The 26,060-nt window shown below is 55.8% G+C and overlaps 1 protein-coding gene across 1 annotated transcript; it reads left to right on the top strand.

Moving 5' to 3' along the window:
* Nucleotides 1-1,845: 1,845 nt before the first annotated feature.
* Nucleotides 1,846-24,407, top strand: IP6K3 (inositol hexakisphosphate kinase 3). The gene is made up of 6 exons (XM_008540616.2): nt 1,846-2,080; nt 11,588-11,958; nt 18,256-18,469; nt 19,640-19,815; nt 20,794-20,969; nt 22,913-24,407. Exons 2-6 carry the CDS (start codon nt 11,760-11,762, stop codon nt 23,378-23,380), a joined length of 1,233 nt encoding a protein of 410 aa, XP_008538838.1. The 5' UTR covers nt 1,846-2,080; nt 11,588-11,759; the 3' UTR covers nt 23,381-24,407.
* Nucleotides 24,408-26,060: the final 1,653 nt, after the last annotated feature.

Here is a 26,060-nt window from a genome sequence, read left to right as displayed (position 1 = left end):
TGGGGTGGGGAGGCCGGCCACAGGAAGGGCAGCTGGGCAGGCTGTCCCCAGACCTGATGTGACCTTCCTGTGACGCCTTCTTCTTTTGCTGCTGACACACTGTTGAGCAGCTTGTGCTATGCCAGGCCCCAGAGTGGGTGCCGAGGGAGAGCGCACAATGGCTGAGGGGACCTGTGGGACGGGGGCCGGGAGACCTGGGTTCTAGTCCTGGCCCATTCCCATATCGCCTGTCAAAACCAGGGCTCATCTGCTCCGTGATGGTAGGGAGGGAAGAGAGGCCATCTGCACGGAATGAGTTCTCCAGGGACACACAGAAAGGCACAGAGCGGCGGACGGAAACACCGTCATGGCTCAGGGCTGCAGCAATGGTCTGGGGGAACCTGGGGGAAGCAGGGACATGGGGATGTGGCCCAGAGCCAGAGAGAGGCTGGACCAGGTTGGGTGGGGGGTTGTCTGCCCGGCCTCAGGCCCAGGAGGAGGCTGAGCCCCAAGGCTGCTGAGGCTCTGGGGGCCGCTCGCCCCTGCGTGGAGAAGCCCAGGGAGGGAAAGGCTGGGGCCCAGGGCAGGTGGGGTGCCCAGTGCCCAGGGGAACTGCGGCCACAAGTCCAGGGTAGCTTGAGTCACCTGAGGGGCAGACTTCAGACCTTCCTTGTACTTGCCCCAGGGTCGCTCAGACCTGAAGCCTGTCCCTTGATGAACCCCCGACCTTTGCCCCCACCCCATCTCTCCCCATCCACGCATTACCAGACCTTGTCAAGCCAGCCCCCTCAACATCTCATGAACTTGTCTGCTCCCTTCCCCCACTGCCCCTCTCCCCCTGGGCTAGGACTCACCTAGGGGACAGCACTTGGGGTCCTCATAGCCCACCTTCCAGCCTTTGATCCACTCCTCTCCAGTAGGCTCTTCTCAAAGCAGAGCAAGCACTCTAAACACAAGCCTGAGCCTGGCCCTTCCTCGCATAAAGCCCTTTAGTTCCTTCAGAGAAGCTAAGGATAGAGGCTTGTGAGGCCCGCCTTCCCCCAGCCTCATCCATCATCACTCCCCACTCCCTGCATGCGCCACCACTCTGAGCACCTCTGCCTCCCTGACCACCCCTCCTCCCTGCTGTCTCTGGGCCTTTGCATGTGCTTTTCCCTTAGACAGACCATTCTTCTTACCACCCTCCCCCCAACCCAGGCTGAATGACCCTATTCCTCCTTCAGGTCTCCATTGATCACTTCCTCTAGGATGCCTTCCCTGCTCCCCGCCCCAGGCTGGGTGAAGGGCCCCCCTAAGCCCCATGTTTTCCCACCAAACCCTTACACTGGAACTGCCCTTTGACTTGCTGAACCCAACCCCCACCCCCACTGTAATCCCCTGACAACAGGCACTGGTCTGGCAGGTTCCTGGGTCAGCCTAGCAGAGAGCTCAGCACACACAAGGGCCTCAAAAAATTCTTGATTGACTGACTGTCCTCAAGCTGATTGACTGTTGATTGACTGACAGTCCTCAAGCTGATTAACTATTGACTGACTGAAGGTCTTGCTGAATGATTTTCCTTCTGTCAGGCAGCCACAGCTTGGAGCAGACCAGCAATGAGCTTCTGGGGAATGGGGTGGGGGCAGGGGGACCAGGGGAAGAGAGAACATGACCCCCCACCCTAGCATTACCCTGTGAACAAGGAATCAAAAAATGACCAGGGGCCTTGGGCGATTGGCCCTTGGTGCGCTGGGTCTGCCATCCCTCCAGCTGCTGAGCTGAAGCAGACCACTCCTCCTCTTCCTCTCCTGCTCCCCACCCCCAGCCCTCTGGCCCTGCCCCATTGCAGCCCAACACCACTGACAGCTGGACACGCCAGCCGTTCCCGAGGGTCAGGTGACCTCCCCTCCCCAGGCCACTGGCAGCTGAGCCCTCCGGGCAGACCTGGGTCTGGGCAGACGGCTCCACCAGTGTGACAGTGGACAGGGACTTCTCTACGCTGGACACTGGGAAGGGCCTTTGCCCCATGCCCGCGGTCGGTGGGCACTGACAGAGAAGATCACTTTCTGCTGGAGCCCTCCCTCCCACACGCTTCCCACGACCCCTCCAGTAAGAGGCCCTGGTGAGTGCTGCCTTGGGGGATGGGGGTGGGCAGGAGGGCCTTGCAGAGCCCTGGATGGCGCCTGAGGGAGGGCAGAGAGGGTCTCATGGCCACAGGGCCTGTTCATGCCACAGGGGACTGAGGGGTGGGCCTCGTCTCCATCCAGGACCTGCTGACCAGGGGTCCACCCTGTGGAGGTGCCAGTGTCTGTGCATGTCTGTGTGTATGGCTGGGGGGGGGGCGGGGTGTTGGGACAATTCAGCAGTGTAGAAATTCTGGCGTTTGCTCCTCTCCCACCTCTCTCCCTCTTCCCCTGAGTAACCCCAGCCCTCCCCTTCCTAAGCTGTTCTGGGGTCTCTAACTGTGGCCCTGCGTGAAGGCAGAGGCCTGGGCTGAGCTGGGGTGCAGAGGACACTGTGGGCAGGTGCAGGGGTTGGTGCCAATGGTCCCCACTCCATGCTGGGTTTAACCGTTAACACAGCAGCCTCTCAGGGGAAGTGAGCAGCACCCCCTGGGCCCCAGGAACGGCGTGTCCTGTCCCAGCAGCCCCACCCTCCTGCCCCCGTGAGGCCACGGGGCTGGGATGACATCAGCGCCTGTGGGCAGAGGCCCAGGCCCGAGCGCAGGGCACCCCCATGGAGTGGGCGATAGTGGACCATGGGCATTGGAGGCATGTCACCGCCAGGGGCCCCCTGCCCTGAGCAGTGGCAGTCTTTGGGGGCCCTCCAGTGAACCCGAGACCCGAACCTGAGCCCGCCGTGGTCCTCAGCATCGCCGGGGCCTTAGAAACATCTAGGCCAGGCCCCATGCCCAGACACTCAGACCCCACAGGGCAGGACCCAAGCTTCTAGAGTTTTTAAAAGCTACGTTTACTTTTTACCATGAAAAAACGTTAAGCCTACAGGAAAAAACAGGGAACGAGATCACAAACAGCTGCATGTCCTGACGGCACCTGGATTTACAGTTGATTGAGTTTTGCCGTGTTTACTTCATCGAGTCCTCTAAGGCTGAAGTATTTTGAAGTAATTTGTGGACATCACAGCATTCTCCCCATAGTACCTCAGTACAGGTTCTGACGTAGCCCCAAAGCCATTGTCCCACCGACAAAATTGACGACTCCCCAAGAACATCCACATCCAGTCCATGGTCACATTTCCCCAACTGCCCCCTCAGTGTTTTTGATGCTTTGTTTAGACCAGGATCCAGTCAAGTTGCTTCGGGTCAGTATGTCTTCTAAGGGCCTTTCAATCTGGATGCATCTCTGCCCGCGCCCCCACCCCGAAATCCCCCTCCCCCCCAACCCCGACCACATCAACTTGCTGAATCAAAGGGCCAGTTGTCGCATAGGAGGGTAGGAACATGGCTGGGTCAGACAGCTCTCAGTACAGACAGGGAAACTGAGGCCTGGAGAGGAAGGGACAAGGAGTCTGAGGCAGAACCAGGTCTCCTGGTCCCCCCTGTGCCGTGTTCCCCCCCAGAGCCAGCTCTTTATAGTGATCTAAGAAACTCCTCCTCTGCAAAGGGCCTGTGGCCTCTGGGACCCTCCCTGTGCTCTGCCTGGGGCATCCGGGGACGGTAGGTCAGGTGAGCCCACCCCGAGGCCAGCAGCGTGCCCCTGCATTCTCCTGCTCTGATCGGGGCACCGGAATAAATCCTTTCTGTGTGGTTGTTATCCTGGTCACCAGTGCCTGCGAGGAACGGCAACCAAATTGATGAGCACTGATCACCTGGTTGTTCAGAGAACTGGCTGGGAGGTGAGAGGTGAGAGGATCAGGCACGCTGTGCCACTTTGGCAGCCCCTCACCTCATGCCGGCTACTTCTCCTCATCAGTGGGCTGGCCCGGCCGGCAGCTGAAGGGGTGTGGGGTCCACTGCCCTGGGGAAGGAGGCACCCCTGGAGTGGAGAAGTGGAAGACCCCGCTCCCTCACCTCAGACGTGCTCTCCAGCGCCCTCGCCCTACCTCCTACAGGGCATCCTTGCCCCCGGGTGTGGGGTCCCTTCCCCTGTGAATGGAGCAGGCACCCGGCTCCTCAGAACATGCCTCATCCAGGGCAGGAAGCTCCCCTCCAGACAAGCTTTAGAAAAAGCAGAGGTGACAGGGGAGAAGGGAGCATGGGGGACATCCACCCCATGACAACTTCTGAGCTCTCTAAAAACAGCCCCTGGGAAGGAAAGGCAGGGGCCTTCCAGCCGCCGTCTGGGCTCTCTGAGGACAGGACAGGCCTGGCAAGCCCACGGCAGTTCAGGAATGTGTCCCCTGGTTGCTGGGCCAAGGTGCTTGCTGGCTGCAGAGTTTGGCCGGGGTGGCTCCGGCTCTAGGCGATTCTGGCTCGTCCGCTGCTGCCCTCTGCTGGGGACAGGCTCGCACGTTGAGAGTTGGCCGGGTCAGCTCAGAGGCCTGAAGACCACGGCCACACTCACACACACACACCCCCACACGCTCACACCCTCATCTACGCGCACACACACACATATGCACGCTCCACCTGTTATTGTATTTTAACCTTAAAAAGCCGCTGCTTCTTGCAGCCATGAAATTGCTATGCTAACCACCGGAAACATCTTCTCCGGCTCACAGGGCTCTTACGTAAGGCAGGTGGCTGGTCATATTACCTAGAGAAAGGCAGGGAGGTGTAGGGGAGAGTGTCAGAGGTTGGAAAATGTGCAGACCCTGGGTGCAGCTTCAAGGGGGCGTGCCTGGGAGGGGCTGATGGAGCGGGTCCTACCCAGGCCAGGGTCCCCAAGGACCCGTGGTGCTGTCTTGAGGTCAGGACACGTTAGGGGTGGGGAGGAGAAGCCTGCCAGCCTCCGCCTCCCCCAGAGCGGCCTTTCCAGTGGCACTCGGCTTCTGGAGTCATCTTTGCCCCATGCGTCTCCCACCCTGACGGCCAGCTCGGAACATTGCTGGTGCTGCTAAGGACATTTGTCAGTGGCTGAAGGGCTTCTAAACTAATAATCGCTGTATTAAAATCGCATTTGGTCCTCAAACTGGAGGAACGTTGGGAGGTTTTAAATGTTGAAAGAAAAAAAATCTTCTCTCAAAGGATAAAATCAGTCCCCAAAATAAGTTTCTGCAACCAGGGAATATGAAGTATTGCCCTGAGATTCTGGAAATCAAGCCTTCCTGGGAAATGGATGCTCTCGAAAGCCACATATTTCAGGCACGGCTGGGAAGGTGATGTACCAAGTCGCCCAGTGTTCAGTATTGATCCCACCAGGCTGGGGACCAAGCAGATGGAGGGCACACGGTCCTATGGCCCTTGAATCATTTCTAGAATGGATTTTAAAATGCGATTTCCTCTCCCCAGAAAAATAGCTTGTGCTTTCCCAGCCTGGATGGACCCAGATGATACACAACCCTTCACCAAGTGAGAAACTCCAAAATTCTCCTGCCCATTACGACCTAAGCGGTTTTAAATGGTTTTCGGGTCCTCTCATCTCTAATAGATTAAAAAATGCTCCCTTGGGCATCACAAAGACATTGAATGGTACTTGTACCAAACCTCTGGCTCCGAGAGCCTGCGGAATGTACGTTCGAGCTTCCGGGGTAAGAGGGCAGGCCATAAACCATGCTGCTTTGAATCTGCAGCCAGACACACTTTATATGGCAGTCTTCTTCACTACAAGCTGCTTCTTAATGATCTCCTCCCCAGAATGCCCCTTTCTCAGATTTACTGGGATGTGGTCCCAAGGGCTTCCACACCTGGGTGATCTCGGGTGACCCCCTCCAGCAGGGACCAGACGGGCACCTCCAGTCCACGTGGCCTGCCCTGTCTCCACCCCTCCATTGCAGATGCCCATGGCACAGGCTGGAGGGCATGAAACTGGGCCAGGCCCACCGCAGCATCCCGCCTCTTCCTCCCCACACAGCCTCCCCTCTGGTCCCCATCTTCATCTCCAGCCCGTCCTTGTACTTTCCTATTGCTCCCTGCACACACTCCCCGAAACAGGCCCGCCCCCCCAGGCTGAGCAGGCTCCTTTCCCCTGCCAAACTCCTTCCTGGACCCCTTACACTCCCATCTCAGCCAACACCAGTCTCACTCCCAACCTTTTCAGCTAGGACTCATTTTTCAGCATAATTTTTTTCCCTAGGAGCTCCCCTGTGGTACTCATTATACTTTTAGTATCTGTTGATTGAGAAAATAGATGATGATAAAAACTACCAGGAACTTAATAATGCCTTTAAATGAATTTGTATTTTGGTAATCACCAAAGTGTTCATACACATTTGAGAAATTATCGGGCTCTATGGGCGTCACTTGTCTAGCCTGCAGATAATGCTTGTGGTGGTGTGGCTCTGGGTAAGGTCACGAGCAGCCCACGGGTGGGGGCCCGCACCCACGGCACCGCTAGACGCCTTGGCGAAGGCTGTCCACTGGCAGCACGCTGCCCCCAGCTGTGGCGTCCTCACTGCCCTGCCGGGTGCAACCTCCTGGAAGGCTCCTGTTTCTGATGTCAGTCGTTGAGGCGCACAGCGTGGAGAGTGCGTTGGACAGGAACTGGCCCTGAGAGCCTGCCTTGGTTCAGGAGAGGGAGACCTCAGGACTCCCAGAGGGAGACTGCCAGGGGCCGGAACAGGCATGGGCCTTAGAATGAGACAGGCTCACGGCAGCCGACCCCCAGCTCTAGTGCTCACTCGCTCTGGACCCTGAGAAAGCACTTCAACTTTTCTCCACCTGAAAATTATTCCCTTGAGAAACAGAGATGGTGATTATCAAGTCAGTGGTCCACATAGATGCTTCACAGGAGTGGCTATTACTGTGTAGCTATATCTGTGCAATGAAATATCTGAGCGCCCGAGTCAAGTGAGGTCGCTTTCAACTTAAAGGCTCCACCCTGGCACTTGGCTGCGAGCTGGTGAATGAGTCAGGATGGACTGGGCTGTGCTGCGTAACAAACCACCCCAAGCTTGGTGGCCTGACATAGCAGAGATTTACTTCTCTGTCACGCTGCATATCCAACATGCACAGTCACTCAGGGAGCCACTGTGTGTCCAAGACCACCATGGCCAGGGAAGGAGAACGTGGGGAGGGCCCGCCCTTACAGCTCCCACCCGGAGGTGACATGTCACTCCCAGCCACATCATGGTGGCCAAAGCACAGCACGTGGCCACACTTGCTTCAGAGGGCAGGGGAAGTGCAGCTGTACAGTGTTCCCGCAGGGAGAACCAGAATATCAGGGAACAGCCCTGACCATGACCACAGCCAGCCACCCCATTTCCACATCTAAGGAGCTGGCAGCCTTTGATAAGATATAGTCCGTGACTCATCTAGTCCAAGTCTGACTGGTGGCTTCACCGGCCACCTTCCCTGAGATGGGAGTGGCGGCTTCTCAGAGGCCCAGCTTCTGTACTTGCTCATGAGCTCGGGTTTAGCACGTGGGTAGCGGTAACATACCCACAGACTCTCAGGAAATAAAATGTGCTGACTGGCAGTGACGAGCCACAATGCCCTCATCCACCTCGGCTCGATGGGTGGCATCTGTCATTGTAGCTGGCATCACTGGTATTGTCATCTGTCCCCACTCTGGAAGCCAATGCAACCGCAGGCCCTGCTGTCTGTAACCCTCCTTTCAGACTGGGGAATGTCTTGCAACCCAGCGGCAGCCTGGCTGTCACTCAGGCCCCACAGGGCTGTGGAGCAGGGTTTACACTGACACGGGCAACCCAGGGCCTCCTTTAACAACCAGCTTGATGGCCAATGGCTGAGCTGCATTAGAGAAGTTAGCCCTGAGTCTCCTGGAGTGAGGCCCAGAGTTATTTCATTCAGAACATGCCCCAATGACAGGGCAGGAGGACACAGGGACCTGAGGCCATTTGTCCACCGTTCCTGGGGGAGGGGGAGCTTTAGGCTGAGCTCTTCTGGCTGGGGGCATCTCGCCCTCTTCCCGTCCCCACCCCCCCCATCCTTACTCCCTTCTGCCCCTCCTCGAGGAACAGTGGGGAAGGAGGCTGAGTGAGGGGTCTGGGCTGTGGGGCTGTGGGAGGAGGCGTGTGATGGAGAGAGGGACATTTGTCCCCCTTGGAAGCACTAAAGGGAGCCCAGAGTGTTCAGCAAGTGTGTCAGAGGGCGTGAGGGCCTGTCTCCAGCGAGCGCACCACCTGCCTTCCCAGCGCCCACGCTGAGTCAGTCCTGAGAACAGCCCACGTGGTGACGGACCTCGAGTGGTCAGATGCTGGGCAAGAGGACGCCACAAAGGAGGGCTGTGCATTTTGTCATCTGAGCATCATGACAGGCCTGTGGCAGTGGGCGGGGAACCAAGACTCAGAGCAGTTACCCAGTTCATCCTGGGGCTTCAGCAAGCTGGTGGGAACGCCTGGAACAGACCTGGGCTCCTGACTCCTTGCCCAGTGCTCTTAGGAAACAGAACAGGGCCCAGAGGCATTGATCAAAGGCCACGGCCCAGCTAGTGACAGAAGTGCCTACATTTGGCAAAAGGAAGGTCTGGGCTGAGAAAGGTCTGTCAACTTGAAGAATTTATTTGGGACTTCCGAGGGAGGAACAGGAAGAAGGGAGGCCTTCCCTCACTCAGTCCCACAGAGTGGAGGCTGCGCAAGAAGACAGCGCAGACAGGATCCAAGGAGGGCACCACAAGGTGCCTCCCTGAGCAGCAGCAAGGCCCGCCTGCCCACCTCAGGCAGGAGCTCCAGGTGCTGAAGGGCTGCCCACCTATCCTCCCTGCGCCCCTTCCCATCAACCCGTGTCAGAACCACAGACCATTCGGCTCAGGAGCAGCACCCTCAGACGTCACCTAATCTACACCCTAAGATGACCCCTGAGGAGATGGGCCTCAGTTTCTCCAGCCGTCAAGTCCAGCTTTTTGACAAGTGTAGGCTGACTACCCAGCAGACACCCCATCGCTACCGACCCACCCTAAGTGCAGGGGCAGCAGAGTTTGCGTTGCTGCGCTGGGGGCTGTCTTGGAGGCCCAGGTCTTCCTGGCTCGCTCTGTGCTGAGGACAACTGGAAATGACAGTGCCTCCTGGGCCTGGCTGACATCCCCAGCCAGAAAGCCCCAGCTCTAGGTGGGCCTCCCAGACCCCTCGTGATGGTTTCTGCAGAGGTGGGGAGCCCACCCGCCAGTAGGACATGCACTTACTGTCATCGGTTTGGGGGAGGGCAGCCCAGGGTAGGAGAGACCAGGCCTGGGGGACAAGAAACCCTGGGTCCTGTCCCAGCACAGCCAGTGACTTGCAGGTGACTTTGGCCAAGTCCCAGCTTCCTTGTGGCTCATTTTCCTGACTTTCAAAAGCAGATAAACAGAGCCTGCAGCATGGCGGGTAAGCGCGCTCTGTGGCTAGCGTGCCTGCGTTCAAATCCCTGTTCTCCCCATACTGGCTGGGTTCACATAGGCAAGTAACTTAATGTCTCCATGCCTCATTTTCCCTATCTGTAAAAAGGGCTGATGCCACTGCCTCAGGGGAAGCTGTGAGGCTCTGATGGGCTGATCTAGACACGGCACACAGCACCCTGCCCAGAGCAGAGCGAGCACAATGTGTTACCACTTAGTGTCGTTATTTCCTCCCATGCTCCACTGTGAGGTGCCATCCATGTCCTCAGAAGCTCCACGGGGAGACGGGTTTGGGGGAAGAAGGGCAGTGGACTGCCCAGCGCGGCAGCGTGATGGCTTGCCTGGGACACCTCCTGGACGTGTCGGCAGAGCTGGGCTCACTCGGCAAGGTCAGGCCTGGTTGGTGCTGGGCTGGGCCCTGGGGAGACAAGTGTGAGGGACAGGCTTGAGCTCCTTCCAGGAGTGGCTATAAATGAATTTATAACCTGGCTGTCCCTCTGGCTACCAGAAGCGCATCTGCCTTCCTCCCCTGGGGACAGGTCAGCTGGCAAAGGCCAACGTACACGCAAGCCCAGCGAGAGGAGAGGGGTTGGTCGGCCTTGGTTTTCCTCTCTAACCAAAGGGTTAACGGACTGAAGATATTCGCTCGTCCCTGGACTCATTTCTGGTTTACCTTGGTATCTGTGTGCCTCCCACCAACTCCCCTTCTCAGCTCCTGGGACAGACTCCCGAGCAGGGCTCACCTCTGTGCGGTCGTAGAGCGGAGCCGGGAAAGGCTAGGCTGCTGTCTCAGGCACAGACCCCTCGCCACCGACACCTCACCCAGCAGCTCCAACCTCCCAGGTGCGCTCCAGCACTGCAGGCAGCCCTCAGAAGGCCCACCCTGTGCGGGGCAAAGCAAACACACATGCAGGGCAGCACCCTCCCCTTCCCAAAGGGGCACCCTGAGGCCTGCGGAACAGGGGCCAAGGTGGGAGAGGCCCTGTGGGGGAACGAATGGGCTGGGCTGCCGCCTTCAATGCCACCAGGCACTGGAGGCCCGGGATGGGGTTGAGGGGTGTGCAGCAGGAGCTCTCTGAGCCGGGGTCCTGAACACAGGGACAGGCACTGCTGTGCGTGCAGCCAGCCATGCCCATGGTCTGCACTGAAGGTCGTTTAGAGGGTTCCTCGCTCCCCGCACTGCCCAGCCTGGTCACATCCTCGGCTGGGAGTCCAGCAGAGGAGAGTATTAATAACGTGGTGGTGACGGGTGTCGCTGCGGGAATGTCCTCTGGGACAGGATGAACACAGCCAGCAGGGCCTCCTCTTGCAGGGTCTCCTTGGCACTCTCCTGAGACAAAGTCAGGACTTCTTTAGGGGCTGTGCTCCAGCCCAGCGCCCCAGCCTCAGCCTGCGGTCCAGCAAGCCCACCCTCAGGGAGGGTGCAGGACGAAGGAGAGACAAGCAGCCCCCAAGGGCCTCAGGAAGGCAGTTCAGGCCCACTCTCCTCATCTGCAAAGTCACCGTGAAAAGGCCTGCCTTCCCGATAACCCAGAGCTGTGGGGCAACTACCACTCCATGGCAATAATCCTGGAAATAACGATAAATCACATTTGTTGAGCACTTAGCTCTGGGCCTGGGGTAACCTTTTCATGACCTTTATCTCAATTCTGTCCCTAACTGCATGAGGGAGGTATCATTATTATCCCATTCTACAGATGAGGAAACTGAGGTCCAGAGAGGTTTAGTAACTTCCCAAGGTCACACAGCGATTTTGTTGTGGAGCCATGATGCAGTTCGACGGTGCACAGCTATGCTGCACAAAAATGAAGCATTCTTGTTCCCCCTGAGCCCCTGCAAGATGCTGAGTGTCCCAGCAGCAGGGACTCTGCCCTCTCCTTGAGCCTGGATCAGTGTCTCCAGAGGAATGCAAGTAACACGACATGAGAAGTTAAGACACAGGTTCTGCACTCTGAGAGCTTACAGTTGTGTGCATCATTTGATTTTTTTAAATGTTTTAATATTTAAATCCAAAAGGTACAAAAGAGTATTTAGTGAGAAGTCGCCCTCTTAGCCCTGCTCCCAGGCAACCACCGCCCCCAGTTTTGGGCAACAGATTATTCCAGAAGTAATCGATCCTATTTACAGTCTTGTTTAAACACCGGTGCATCGTGGCTGGGGACTGTGGGTGCTTCTGGATGCGGCCCTGGCTCGCCATCTCCCTCATGTCATTTCCACTTCCCTGTTCCGCTTTCCAGGGACCCCCGCTGAGAGCCCCAGATGGGAGGACGACTGTGCTATGACAGTGACAGAGGCCAAGGAGGAGAAAGCTGAGGCCTGCTGACAGCCCCACATCCTGTCCACAGCTGCAACTTCCACCTCGGGCCTTCCTCCTGGGGACTCGCGGGGCGCCCACTCTCCGAGCACAGCATGGTGGTCCAGGACAGCTCGGATGCTGGGGACACCAGGATGGGCGTGCAGCTGGAGCCCTTCCTGCACCAGGTCGGGGGGCACCTGAGCGTGATGAAGTACGATGAGCACACTGTGTGCAAGCCCCTCATCTCCCAGGAGCAGAGGTTCTATGAGACCCTGCCGCTGGCCATGAAGCGCTTCACCCCGCAGTACAAAGGTGAGTGTCCAGGCAGCTGGCCGCGGGCAGCGCCCGCCACCCTGGGCCAGGCTGGCCTGCAGCGCCCTCTGCTTCCTCGTGCACCGCGCTGTGTGGAATGGTTGCCATGGAGACGTGCCCCTCTCTCGCAGCCTGGCTGGCCCTCACTGTCCTAGTTTCTCTGAACTCTTCAAGCCTCCAGATCTGGAGTGTAATGCCATTTGGCATCCCTACAAATTAGCTGAAGCCACCAGGCTTCGAGGAATTGAGAATGGGACAAAATGATACCCTGGCCCCCCACGCCCTGAGGGGGCATTCTGGTCTGCGCTCTGGGCCTGCCATGCCTGGGTCCTGTGACCGTGGCTGGTAAACACAGGACAGGTTGAGGCCTCCTTCCCTTCACCTCCCTCTGGAGACCCAGGCGGGTGGCGGGAGCCTCAGGCCTGCAACATGGCAGCGTGTTTAGGAAACCAGAATTCCCACCCTCACCCAAAAAGGGGTAAACCCAGGGGCACGGGCTGCCTTCTGGGTGTAGCTGGGGAAACTGTGTATGGAGCAGTGTGTGTTCTGGATCTGAGCACAAGGTGAATTCTGGGGAGAGAAGGCGGCGGGGAGTGCTGCCATTTGGGGGCCTCAGGTCAGGGCCACACTGGGCAGCTGGCCGGGATCCACGGGGCAGGCTGTTTTCTCCACACCCAGCCTTTGGTAAATACAGTTCACAGGGCTCGGGGCATGACTGCCAGCCACAGGCCCTGCAATAGGAGGAATGCTCAAAGAAGAGACCTCCTTTAAGGATTTTAGACTCCCCGACTGCAAGCTTCCGCCCTCACTGTCCACGCATCTGTAGTGAAGGCAATGACAATATCCAAATAAGCCAGCCAAAAACTCACTTGCATTTCAGTGATCGAGATAACTGGGAAGGATTCTACATCGATGTTTCTCAAAGCGTGATCTCAGATCCACCAACTGTAGCAGAATCGCTGGAGTGTGTGTGAGTGCGTGTCGTGTGCATGTGCGCACATGTGTTAAAATGCAGGTTCCCAGGCCCCGTCCCAGACCTGAAGCAGAATCTCCGGCAGATTCAGAATTCACTGTGCTCCAGACTGTGATCCCCTGGTAGGGGCCAAGGCCTTGAGCCCTGGGCATTCCCGTCCTACCAGGACCTCCTGAGAGTCTGCGACAAGACTGATGAGCATCACACACCTGCTCACACTGTGCAGGCCTCCCGTGGGGCCTTCTGGGGCCGCAGGCTTGGGCTGCCCATAGTCTGTGGGTCACTGCCCATCTTGTCTGAGCACCAGTGGAATTAACGTCTGTCCTTTCATAACTGAACTCGACCCAGCAAGGTGGTGGTGGGACCTTGCGTGGGGTGGCCTCCTGCCCTCAGCGTTTCACGCTTGTTTGACACGGCTCTGGAGCTGAGACAGGCTGCCAGGGCAGTACAGGCAAAGCAGGAAAGCGAAAGCGGTAATGGGTCTCCAGGACCCCATCCTGGGGTCCTCCTGCTCCATCTGCACGTGCCCACTCCTCTGTGGGGTAGGGTGGCACCAATCTTGGCGCCCTTGGGCCCTGGTCTACTGTCCAGACCCCTATACCACCCTGCTTCCCTCTTCGGTTGGGCCCACCCCCGGTTCCACCAGCCCTGGGGCTCTGCTAACGTGACAGATGAATTGAGCCAGGGAGTCCTAGCTACATGCATCAACAGAGACAGGGCGCTCCAGCCTCTGCCTTGGGACTCCACTCAGGAGAGGCTGAGGAGGGGCTGGGTCAGGGAACCGCATGGCAGCCCTCAGGTGAGGCCACGCAGCCCTGCTGAGGGGGCGGCAGAGCGCACGGGCTGGGGTGAGCCCCACACGAGGTGTCAGTGACGCAGAACCGCTGACTTGCTCGCCAGCCAGAACACGACCCACGCAATGCCGCAGGCCAGGCACCACCGGAGGACGTGCCCATTTCCAGAGACACTAGAAGAGGCCCAGAACTGAGACCCTCAGCTTTCAGACGCCTGGGGCAGTAGCTGCGGTCAGGTTTCAGGTGGGAAAGAGTTCCTAAAAGGGCCCTCAGGCTCTCAGGCTTCTTGTTTCCCAGATAAGAAAAGTAACATGAGCAACCCTCAGTGCTCACTCAGTGCGGACACGCTGTCAGCAGTTTCCTGCACTAACTCACCAAATCTCCACAGCCCTCTGCAGTGGGTGCCATCATCCCCATCTCACAGGTGAGGAGGCACAGAAAGCTTACCCGACTTGCTTCAGGCCACATAGCCAGTGAGAGGCAGAGCCAGGACTCAAAGCCCCGAGGTCTGGCTCCCAGTGTGGACGCTGCCCACGAAGGCCCCCTCCACCGGCTCCCATTACTGAAGAGGCGGACTCTTTCGATGCCAGTGCCCAGGGTTTGTCTAACCCAACAAGGAAAGCGATGTGACTTGCCTGGGGTCACTAGGCTAGTGACTTCAGGTCAGTGGGACTTGAATGCCCATAAGGCCACCACAGGGGTCTCCCTTTTTCTCCCCGATGGGAACAGCCCCAAAGAGAGGGGCCGTTTCTGAAGTGGCCACCACAAGCCACGGAGCACACCCTCTCCCCTCTTGCTGCCCACATCACGATGCTGTCAGGGAGTGCTGGGCAGGGACATCGCTCCCAAGGACAGCCTCCCTATGCTGGGAGCTTGCCCTGGACCTTTTGCTGGGCTCCTCGGGCACGACAGGGTCTTGGGGATGCGTCCCTCTGCCTCCCAGTTCTCCTGTCGGCCTTGGGTGAGCAAGGACATGCTCCTAGGTCCAGCTGGTTAACGGAGGAGCCAGATTCATATTACAGACGGTGGCAAATAAATGCTCTCATGAGCTTAAAAATAAATACATGACAGAATATTCACGGAGGCTGGGGAAGTTGCTGGGCCAAATTGAAATTGCTGAGATGCTCTGGGCATGTCAATCATGGCAGCCAGCACTACTATCTGCCCAGCCGGCATGGTGGAAGGTCACGGTGCTCGGGGAGGGCTGGTGAGCAGGCAGACAGGGGCTCTGGCTGCGCCCCCGCTCTCCTGGCCAGGCAGGGGCGGCAGAGTGCTGGGAGCCCATGGGCCTCCGAGGCCTAGTCCCCACGGACACACAGGGCAGGCAGAAGGCCAGGCCGGGGCCGACGTGGCTCTTGATGAAAAGAATGATCCAAGCCAAGGAGTCTGGATTCCACTGACAAGCTGTTCCTGGCAAGGACAGGAGACAGGGGATTGCTCGCAGGGCAGCTCTCTGCCATGGGTCCCAGGCTTCAGGGGAAGGCTGGGCTGAGCCGTAGAGGGCTGTGGGAGAGGGAGGGAAGACAGATAGATGGAGACGCAGAGCCAGTCAGAGGCACGCAGGAAGACGGAGCAAGAAGGCAGCGACACGGAGTCTGGCTGCCTAGCTGAGACAATATGAGAAATAGAAATGACTCTGGATTTTATTGGTTTGGGGTTATTTGCACCTCTGCTCACTCCATTTATTCAGACACTCAGAACTGATGAGATCAGACAAGAGCTGGAGCCTGGAGCAGCAGGTGAAGGTCACAGTTCCTGTCCCTCCAGGGAGGCCTCCTGGGCCTGGGGCTCCCCAAGACTGTGGTTTCTGGGAGGCCTGTCACCATAGCCTCACAAACGGGAAAGGCCGGGGGGCCGCCGCATGGTAACCTGAACTTTACAAGATCCGAAAGGCCTTGCCCTTGGCTGGCACCTTCCCAGTGTCTGTGGGGAGGGGTGTGGGGGTTGTGCTCTGAGCTCCCCAGGTGGTTTCCAGGTCAGCCCTCCTCACTGGAACAAGCACAGCGACGCCCCTGCCTGAGGACACAGGGCTGGAAATGTAAATGCCACGTCCTTGGGTTTCTAGGAGCTCCCAGCCCTCTTCACTGATGCTCTCTCACGAGGTGGTGGGATCACGGCTTCTGTTCCACCCACGGAACAGAATGACCGGAACAAATGTGGCTGGGGACACAGCAGGAGTGTTCCTCATCCACACCTCGGTAAACACGGTGTGACGACACCAGAGTCTCCCAATAAAGTCCTTGGCCTCGGGTGACAGCTGTTCCTTCTTCCACATCGACGTCTGGTGTGGCCTTCTCAGGGCTCCGCCCCTGACCACCTGTGTGACCTCAGACAAGTCATTCAGTCCCTCTGAGCCCCCGTGACCAAACTCAGCGGCCTCACAGATTTGCTATAACTGAGTGATGACAAATGGAAAGCAGACAGTGCGGGCACACAGTAGGTCTAAAGGACATGGCAGTGAGGATCACTGTGTGGTTACTTCCCCGACTGCCGCCTGCGCCCCCTCTCATGAGCAGGACGGCTGGGGGCTGGGTGTAGCAGTGCATGCCGGGGCTCAGGTACGCTACAAATGCCAGGCTCAGGGGCAGCAGCACGGTTAGTGTCATTACTGCTTCACCGGACACAGGGGCCTGGGATGAGCTGAGGAAAAGCGGAGTTTTTTCCGGAGCTGGAGAGAACTAAATGTCACTCTCGGGCTGCAAAATTGGGGCACTTGGAATCTGAGATGACAGGACTAGCCTGAGGAGACCGCTGAGCTAGGCACAGACGGCCCCGAAGAGCGACTTGCTGAATTATAGAGCAGCTCTGAAAATGAGTGTCTGTACTGCCCAGCCCAGGAGGGCCCGGCAGGACGCACGCGGCAGGTCAGCTACCCGGACTGCTGCCTCAGCAGAAATGACCACTTACGCTGAGAAGGCGACCAAGCGGCGGGGGAGGAAATAAATACCTTGGGGAACATGATCACATGCAACCTACCCTCTCTGTTAGGTCCCAGAGAAAATGAGTGGGACATTCAGAGGGGTTTCAATGAAGAGGTTTAGAGGGACTATTTGCAGAAGTGCATGCAGGATTAATACAACCACCGGGGATGGTGAGGTACGCAGGCACCAGCACCACTGGAGGGCTGTAAGCCCCCCAGGGCCTGAGGGGCCACAGCGAGGGGATGGTGTAACTGACCCAGCAAGAGGGAGGCCACAGGGGAACATGGCCATGGCAGAGCCACGCTACAGCAGGGAAGGAACCAGTGGGATAAATACCTCACCTTTTCCCTCTCCCCACCATCTCCTGCCAGTGGTCCTCAGTGGCCAAATCCACTGGAAACCAGGGCCAAGGAAGCCTTGGTGACGGTAGAGCCAGCCTCTCAGGCACAAGGCAGGCTGGAGACGGCGAGGGCAGGTTAGTGGGGACAGAGCAACAGAGAACCACAACGGCATTGAGCTGCAGAAAGAACAGGGAACCGGACACCTAGAGATCCAGTTCTTGAAAAAGCATCTGTGCAGCTGTCTCTGGTGCCACCAACAAGAGTATCGGTCCCTCTTCACCAGAGCTCTGGCGAGGCTGGGCACCCACTGGATGCCAAGCCCCACAGCGGAAGGCCTGGACTCTCCACCCAAGTGAGAGATCCAAAGGGGGTGACTGAAGAGCCGTTAGTGCACGTGCCAGAGCTCATTACCAACCTGGCCCACGTCCCGCAGGAGAAGCCCCATTAGCACACTTGCTCGTTGGGTTTCCTCTCACTCTTCACTTGCACAATTGGAGCAGGATGTCGTGGTGCCTCGATTACAGACACCGTTGGTGAGGAGGCACTGTTAGCTGGAGAAATCTCACCAGTCGTCTGTTTTATAATAAAGAACCATGTTCCTCCAATAATCTTCACGTGCTGTGCGTCTAACCAAAGGAAATGGCGAGCACCAGTATTAAAGCCAGAGACGGGGAGGGTGAATGCAGGGGCGACGGAGAGTCCTGAGCCCAGAAGGCTGTCTGAGGAGGGCTTCCTGGAAGAAGCGGGTCAGATACAGATAAATGGGGAGGAGAGAAAGGATGGCGAAGGAGGCGAAGGAGCAGGGGAAGGAATGGGGTGGGCCCCAACTTCCCTCACTGCCACGCTGAGGAGGGGGTCCCCCTTGCAGAGGACCAGCTCTGCTGCCCCCAGGGGAGGCCCAGTTGGGGCGGCTGTGTGTGACTGGGAAGGGGTGACTGTACACAGGAGCCGGAATGGAGAACAAAATGCACAGGCCTGGCTTTGTGTAAAGTAGGAAGGGGCAGAGAAGTGCCACGAGGCAGAGGCTGTGCCAAGATCGGCCCAAGGCTACTTTCTGCAGGCTCCCCGCTGTAGGATCATTCTGGAACAGGATCAGGTTCAGGCTAAACCGGGCCAGTCCCCAGAGCTCTTCCTTGAAAGAAGAGCTGGGGAAGGGGGGAGGCTGACCAGCGCCATCAAACTACAATTCAAAGGGACGTCACCCACTCCCATGTGTCCACTCAGGTAAATTCCATCTGGTTTCTCCCTCCCCCTCGTGTGCTCTGCAGGCACCATCACCGTGCACCTCCGGAAAGACAGCCTCGGCCACCTCAGGCTGGTTGCCAACCCACTGAAGGAGAACCGGGGGCCCTTCAAGGTCTCCACGGAGTCAGCGGCAGTGGCGATATGGCAGACGCTCCAGCAGACCACCGGTGGCAGTGGCGGCGCCCGCCCCCTTGCCGAGTGGCAGCATGCCCAGCTGGCACATTCGCTCAAGGAGAGGTGAGGGCCACTTGGCAGGATGACAGAAACCGAGCGGCTCGTCCCTAGCAGGGACCAGCACGGCTCCCACCTGTGCCAAGGCTGACTGCTCCCCTTTAGGGCCGGAGCTGAGAAAATGAGAAATTCAGATGAAGGCTCTGTCTAGAATAACCAATGTGACCAAAGAAAGGAATGAATTTTCCTTCACGCCACTTCTAGAGGGAGGATTCGAGGCATTGCATCTGGGAAGTTGATGCACACGCAGAATCCTATACAGAGCAGGCATTCGGTACATATTTGTTTAATTAAATACCAGTTTCACTGAGACCATAAAGTGCCTCTGGGGGAAAAATGTGCAGAGCAAAAACCCCAGAGTAGTTGACATAGAGGAAAATGGCTAATGTCTCTCAGAAATCATCTTTCCTTAGCGGTTGGGATGGGACGAGGAGAGAGGTCAATACAGCCCTCGGGGGGGCTTTGGAGACTCAGGTGGCTCAGGGTACCCGGGGCCCTCCGAAAGGTCTCCAAAACCTCTGATATTGTTAGCTGACCTTTCTCAGATGAAAAGGATCCCTGCGGACTTTTAAAACATTTATGGGAAACAAAAGGGAGCTAATACAATGAACGCACCTCCCTTCCCCAAGGAGCACAGTGGATCTAATTAAGTCTCTTGGCTCGGTGTCAGGCAGCGGGTGAACATTACCTCCATTTCACAGACGGGAAAGCTGAGACACAGAGGCAGGAGAGGGGGTGGACCGAGGACCCGTGATGCCTACGCCCCGTGGCATTTCGAGGCCTTGAGGAGATAACCACAAGCTGCAGTAACAGCCTAAAGCCCCGGGCTTCTGATTCCAGGGGGGGTCGCTGCCCCCACACGGTGTTGCCTCCCACACCTGTAGTGAGATGACATGATAATCAGATCACTTACCAGTGAATTTAACCCCTCAGCCCTTGAGGAGGTGAGCGCTCTGATGAGCTGCTCTGGGTTAGAGAAACTCCCCACCAGGGCTGCCCTATGGCCTGATCTAGGGCCCGGGGCCTGAGTGGGTCCCCTGCAGGCATCCTCAAGTGTAGTCAGGGACAGTCCATGTCAGAGTCCAACCCAGGAGACCCCAGTCAGTCACAGGGACGGGCACCTTTCTCCAGACCTCTGCCCACGGCTGCCCTGTCATCTGCTTCCCTCACCTGCAGCCCAGCCACAGCGCTCCTGAGGTCCGAGTTCCACCTCAACGCCCAGGTCTCCTCGCTGGTGGAAGATGCCAACAGGAACCAGGCTGAGAGGAGGAGCTTTAACCCGTGGGGCCTCTACTGCCACCAGGCCCACCTGACCCGCCTGTGCACCGAGTACCCAGAGAACAAGCGGCACCGTATCCTTGCCAGCCCTCCCCACCGTGCAGGGCACAAGCCCTCAAACCTGGGACCTAGAGGAAATCAGATCTCTCTAGAAGAAAACTCAGAGAGTATGGGCAAGTCAGATTGGGAATCAAGCTGAACCCTAGCCGGGCCACTAGCTGTGTCTCTGCCACCTGGACAGTACGGATGGGCTGGGCTGGGGGTCTCCATGGGCAGAGAGGAATGAGGACTGCCACGCTGGGTGGGGCAGCAGCAGCCTCTGAGGGCTAGGTGGGTCCCCACACCCCCAACCTCCTTTCTGTCCCTCCAAATTCTCCCCTCAGACTCTTCCCATGGAGCTGATGGGGGAGGGGGAGTGGCTCCTCCCTGAAGGAAGTGCCGTGGGGTGGGCTCTCAGGGGAAGCACCCCCCTTTCCCCTCCAGGCTGCCACATTCTCAATGAGCACATTTAGGCTTGAAATGCCCCTTTGTCACCGCTGGGCTCCTTCCTGCAAACGGGCGGCTGGTTTCACAGTATTTACTGAGACGCATCTGCAAGCCTAATCCCTAAGAAGCTTTTGCAGGATAATTACTCCGCTGAAATTAATATTCCTGCAACTCATCTCCGAAGCTAACATCAACCCACTTCTCCCAAAAGGTATTGGCCCATTCAATGACTTGAGATTTTAGCCTTATGATTTTCTGCCATAAAATGTAAATTGGGCATGGCCTGACAGGGATTTCACGCCTGCATTTAAATTTCAACCTCAGAGCAAAAAGGAAAAGAAGCTCACATACTCAACTCCTCCTAAATAAATGGAAATATTAAAGCAGCCTGCAAAGCTAATACCTTGAATTCTTAATAGTGACCGGCTTGTCTGCAATGAAAGAAACAGGAGAGAAGGAAGGGAGCTCAGAGTAGGGATCCCCAGCCAGCTTTGGAGGCTGCCAACTGCATCTCGGGGGCAGCGGCCTTGATGTCCTCGGAGCCTTCCTTAACTTGGTGTGACTAGGGTTCTTGCTGCTGGAAAACGTCGTGTCACAGTACAAGCATCCCTGTATCCTGGACCTAAAAATGGGGACCCGGCAGCATGGGGATGACGTGTCCGAGGAAAAGAAGGCCCGCCACATGAGGAAGTGTGCGCAGAGCACGTCGGCCTGCCTGGGCGTGCGCATCTGTGGCATGCAGGTAGGTGGCAGGGGCCCACTGCAGGGCTGGGCATCCTGGCATGTCCGCTGTGGGGCAAGGATGTCTCCCATCCAGACATCACTGCCCCCAGAGAGCCCTTCGCTTTGGGGGAGCAACAGAGGAGGAGGCCAGGCACAGCCTTCCAGCAGGGACATGCATATCCTGGTCTACGACACGCTAGGTTTTTTGAAGAGCACCTTTCAGGGTAGCGGTGTCAGAAACCCACCATTTTTTAACTTGGTCTCAGGGTCTTTGGCAGCTGCAACTTTCCACAGTGGCCACGTGGGTCCTGCCCATGTTGGGAGCAGACCTTTGATGACAGTGTGTGAGCAGGCGCTGGGGAAAGAACTAAGGGAAGGAACTTCTCCACGCACACTGTGGATTCCTCAGTCCCTTGAACGATAAAGCTGAACTCTCCTTCTCAGATGCTGTGAGGCAGTCTGCTCTTTGAATTCTTATTAGTCTTTCCCTCTTCTTACTCCACCTTTTCTGCTGCTTCTTGCTACCTGCTCCGGTTAACAAAGTGGGGAGGTTGTAACCCGCTGAGCTCAGCAAAGGAATGGTTAATTTTTCATTGCCCAGACTCCACTCTTCATTTTTGCTGCTCTGATGCAGCTTATGGCAGGGACTGCAGGAGAACAGGAAGAAATAAACTTTCTCCACGCGCTCGCTCTCACCGTCTATCTACTCAAAGCAAAACCAGACACCGATTTGACGGTAAATGTTATAGCTTTCCTTAATTGAAACTGCCACCCCTTGAAGCTGGAAGTTGAGTCTATAAATTTGTTGCACAGATGTCCCTTGGAAGGCTTGGAATGCAGTTCTCGAGAGAAGGGAGTGTGATGATTCGTGGTGTAAATGGAATCTTTCTCTGGACCTCAAACCTTGTGAAATTGATCTGATTTATTTAGAAAGTGATGCCTATCATGCATTTATGATGGCTAATTTAGCAGCCGATCTCAGGCCCTCCAAAGGCAACAGCAAGTCTATCATATATTTCTGATTTTTTCCAACACTGGTTTTCTGTAAACATATCATGTAATCTGAAGGCAGGAAACACCTGAGAAACTGTCTTGGCTTAGGGCAGCCCTTCCCAGGTGTGCCAGGCAGAGGCTTGCCAAGTCACCCTTTGGCCATGCCAACCGCTGGCCTCATATCAGCCTCTGCTCTTGCCTGTGCCATCTGAATGAAATGGGGGTGGCTGCCACTATCTCCCCCATCAGCATCTCTTCTCCATCTGCTCCCTTCTGGTGGCCAAGACATGACAGGAGAGGGGAGAGGAGCCGGTGCCAAGGAGAGGAGCCACCAGCCCCACAGAGCTGCGTGGACCGCCTTGCTCCATCCAGGCTCCCCTCAGCTGCACTGGCTGCCTGAAAACTGTCCACACCTGACCTAGCCTGTGTTTTATTTTCAAACTATTCACCCCACTCCACCCCAAGAGCCATTACTATATCCTTAGAATCTGCAGAGAAAGGACTTTACAAACTTTGTTGGGGAAAATTTAATCGAGTTGGCTTTCCAAGGCCATTGGCTGTGATTTCAGATTCCTACTAAAGCTTTGTAGCTTGGGTTTGCTAATATTTGAACTGAAGAGGGCCAGAAGCCAGGGTTTAAATCATGATTTGGAGGTGGACATTGGAAATTCACAAGAAAGGCCATCCAAACCTTTTCCTCGTGGGTGGAGGGTCACCTCTGTAGGGCGAAGGATCTTCAGAGCTCGGGTTTCTATTAAAGGCTCGCACAGAGAGCATTTTAAAATGTAAAAGCTATGCTGGTGCTGGAAGAAAGATGGTCTTTCTGTTCATTTCAGCCATTCGTGCTCTGTGTCTCCTAGAATTCTGTTTATATATTATGTTAGCTTGCGACGCTGTAACGGTAGCAAAGGCAATTTTTCTTAAAGTGTGCAGTTCTTCACATTTCCTCCTTTTTCTTGGTAATGTAAGGTTTATCAAGTTGATAAGAGGCACTTTCTCTGCAAAGACAAGTACTATGGACGAAAACTCTCAGTCGAGGGCTTCAGACAAGGGCTCTGTCAGTTCCTGCACGACGGCACGCGCCTCCGGACAGAGCTCCTGGAGCCCATCCGGCGCCAGCTCCAGGCCCTTCTCTCGGTCATTAGGAGCCAGAGTTCATACCGGTTCTACTCCAGCTCTCTCCTCATCATCTACGATGCGCAGGAGCCCGCGGAAAGAGCCCCGGACGGCCTGCACCCTCAGAAGGTTCTGGAGACAGCCCATGGCAGCTCTTCCTGCTGTGTCGCCAAGGTTGACATCCGGATGATTGACTTTGCTCACACGACATACAAGGGCTCCCAGAACGAGCACACCACCTACGAGGGACCAGATCCAGGCTATATTTTTGGTCTGGAAAACCTCATCCAGATCCTGCAGGATATCCAGGAGGGAGAATAAGACTTGGTGAGCCCAGCCAGATTTTTCTGGAGTATAGATCTTAAAAGGGACCTATTGGTAGCTAAGATAGTCTAGACAACCCTTAGATGTCTTTGTAATAACTATATCTACATTCAGAAGCCATCTCTTTACATGGCAGGCTATGTTAACAGCTGCTAAAGAAACCAGCTCTAGAGGTAATTCCACGTACCCTGGCATCTTGGCTAATGCTGGTCATCGCAGGCTGGACAGTCAGTACAAAATGGGACCATCTTGGAGGACAGTGGAGGGTGCAATGTGAGTTGGAGGCCAGCATTACAGCGAGATTCTGAGGTATTTGCATTTAAAAATGCTTTCTTGTCATGCGGCAGTTCTCACAAGCTGTGAGAAACCTTACTTGAAGAAGCCTTGAAGAATGAGTTCACGAGTTCATGGTTGTCTGCCTGCATGGGCTGCCCATCCAAGGGCACACGGAGCTAATGAATCTCTTCCCTTCCTGAGAGGCCCTGGAGGCGGGGCAGCACGCAGTGGGCAGATCTGCCCATCTCATCAGCTGTGTACCCAGGTTCTGAATGGACAAGGACCACCCCACACACGGCGCTGGCAGGCCGAGAGCACGGGTTCTCCACTTTTGCCTGTGGAGAGAAGGGTCTTGCCCCTTTACAGACTTCCAGGTACCTGCTGGAAGTGATGATTCTGCCAGATTCTGACCACAAAATGGCTCTGACCATGAAATGCAGCTTCCAGTGGCGGTGGACTGCGCATAAGGAGAAGCCACTGAAGTTACACTACACTCTCAGCTTAGGCTTACTATTTATTTATTTTGGGGGTTGGGAGGGGGGTCAGAAGTGAGGAGCCTGGAGGAAACCAGGCGTGATGTTTACAAGACTGGTGGACAAGTGTAAATACGGAACAAAGAGCAAAGTTCTAATTAATTCCGTCTTCTGCGGTGTGGAAACCTATTACGATGCCCTTGAGTCAAGCACAGAGATACGTTACCCAATTAGGGAAATAAATTTGTTAATAAAATTGCTGAGGTCACCAGTGATTCTTTGGTGTGCCTTATTACCCTTCCTGTTTATTCATTCTGATCATCACACTGTACAGTAGTTTAAATTTATGAGTGACTAGAGTACACAGCAAGAACAGTTCACCAATTTCCTGCAATCCTTCAGGGAGCCTGGGAGGGAAGTGGTGGCTAACAAAATATATGCATGTATTGGCAAGGCAGGCCCCAGCCCTGAGAAGAAAGGCTCCCTTCGCTGGAAGCTTATACAATGCAAAATTAAATATTTTCTGGATTCTCATAGCTAATTACCATCAACTTTCCAAGATCTGCACTAACAGAAGGAAAGAGTGGCCTGGATAATAAAAAACTTTTGTTTAGTTTTGGGATACATTATATGGATTTCAAAGCACGTTAACCTCTCTAATTATGTTTGGCCGAGGAAATGACGTGATTAATTTGCATGCTCTGTGTCCATGGTGGGAGAGTTGAGTCAAAGCATGTTGAGTGGCAAAAGGGAGTCAGCTGAAAACTAAGTATTTGCTGATGGCAGAAGGGAGCCCTAAATACTGCTTTTTCTAGGCCACTTCCTTGAGAATCTGGTACCACATCAACCAAGTCCAAAGCTCCCTGGCTTAGCTTCTGATTCCTCCCCCCCTCTCAGCCCTGGGTGTTGTGGGACCCGTCTGAGGATGGGGTGGGAATCCTCAGCTTTTAGGGCTGGCCACCCATGTCACTAACTGTGCCACAGCCACTCTCCGTGGGCTGGATCCTTATTCCTGCCCATGTGAGGCCCCTCTCTCGGCACTCCTTTACCCGACGGTGCGCTTCACAAATGAGGCCTTCTTCCTCCTCTAGAAATCATTTAAGGCCCAGCTGGAATTCCCATCTCCTCTTGAAGACATGCCTGACAAAAGTACAGTTTGTTGTAAGGGACAAGGTTGACTACTGGTTTTAGACTGTTCATATAAAACTACTGGGCTCCAAGGGGTCACCGTGCTCTGGAACTTGTACAAGGCTTTGCAGATTCAGAAACTTGGCCGAATGAGCCCACCCAATTAGAGGGAATTTGGGAAGAGGGAAGAGAACAGAGAGACATAGAAAGAAGAGAAGATGATGAGTATGTATGTATGTATTTGATATCCAATCTGAGTTTACTTAAAAACGGCCACAGGGGTGAGGGAACCCTAGACAGCCAGCAACCAGCAAGTGTGTACTTGTCCTGAGCAGCTATTCTGTGCTGATCTCTTTGCTAAGTGCTGTGGAAGACCCAGCTCTTGGGAGCTTAGATTCTAGTGGAGGAAGCAGGAACACACATGAACTGACAACAAACCACACAAGTCAGTTACCAATGATACAGAGGGTTAATCTGTATAGTGCGGACGATCAGGCCTATAATTTAAGGCTGAAGAGCTTCACTGAGAGCAGAGTCATCACGGAAACTGTTGGAGGAGGTGAGACTTCATCTGGGCCCTGAAGGGTGACAGGATTGGGGAAGGGGCCGGGAGATGGTAAGCGGTTGGGAAGTGGAAGGAGGGAAAAGTCCAGCATGCTCAGGAGTCTATGGACAGACCAACCCATTCAGAAGAGGGTTTTTGTCGTTGGGAGTAGTAGAAATGAAGAACAGGGAAACGGAGTGAGCCAGATGGCGCAGACACTTGACAATCTGCTGAATAGCTCATTCATTTGCTTGTG

Source organism: Equus przewalskii, chromosome 19 (assembly GCF_037783145.1).
Source record: "Equus przewalskii isolate Varuska chromosome 19, EquPr2, whole genome shotgun sequence".
NCBI classification, from domain to species: Eukaryota; Metazoa; Chordata; class Mammalia; order Perissodactyla; family Equidae; genus Equus; species Equus przewalskii.
This window is presented reverse-complemented; position numbering and strand designations above follow the sequence as displayed.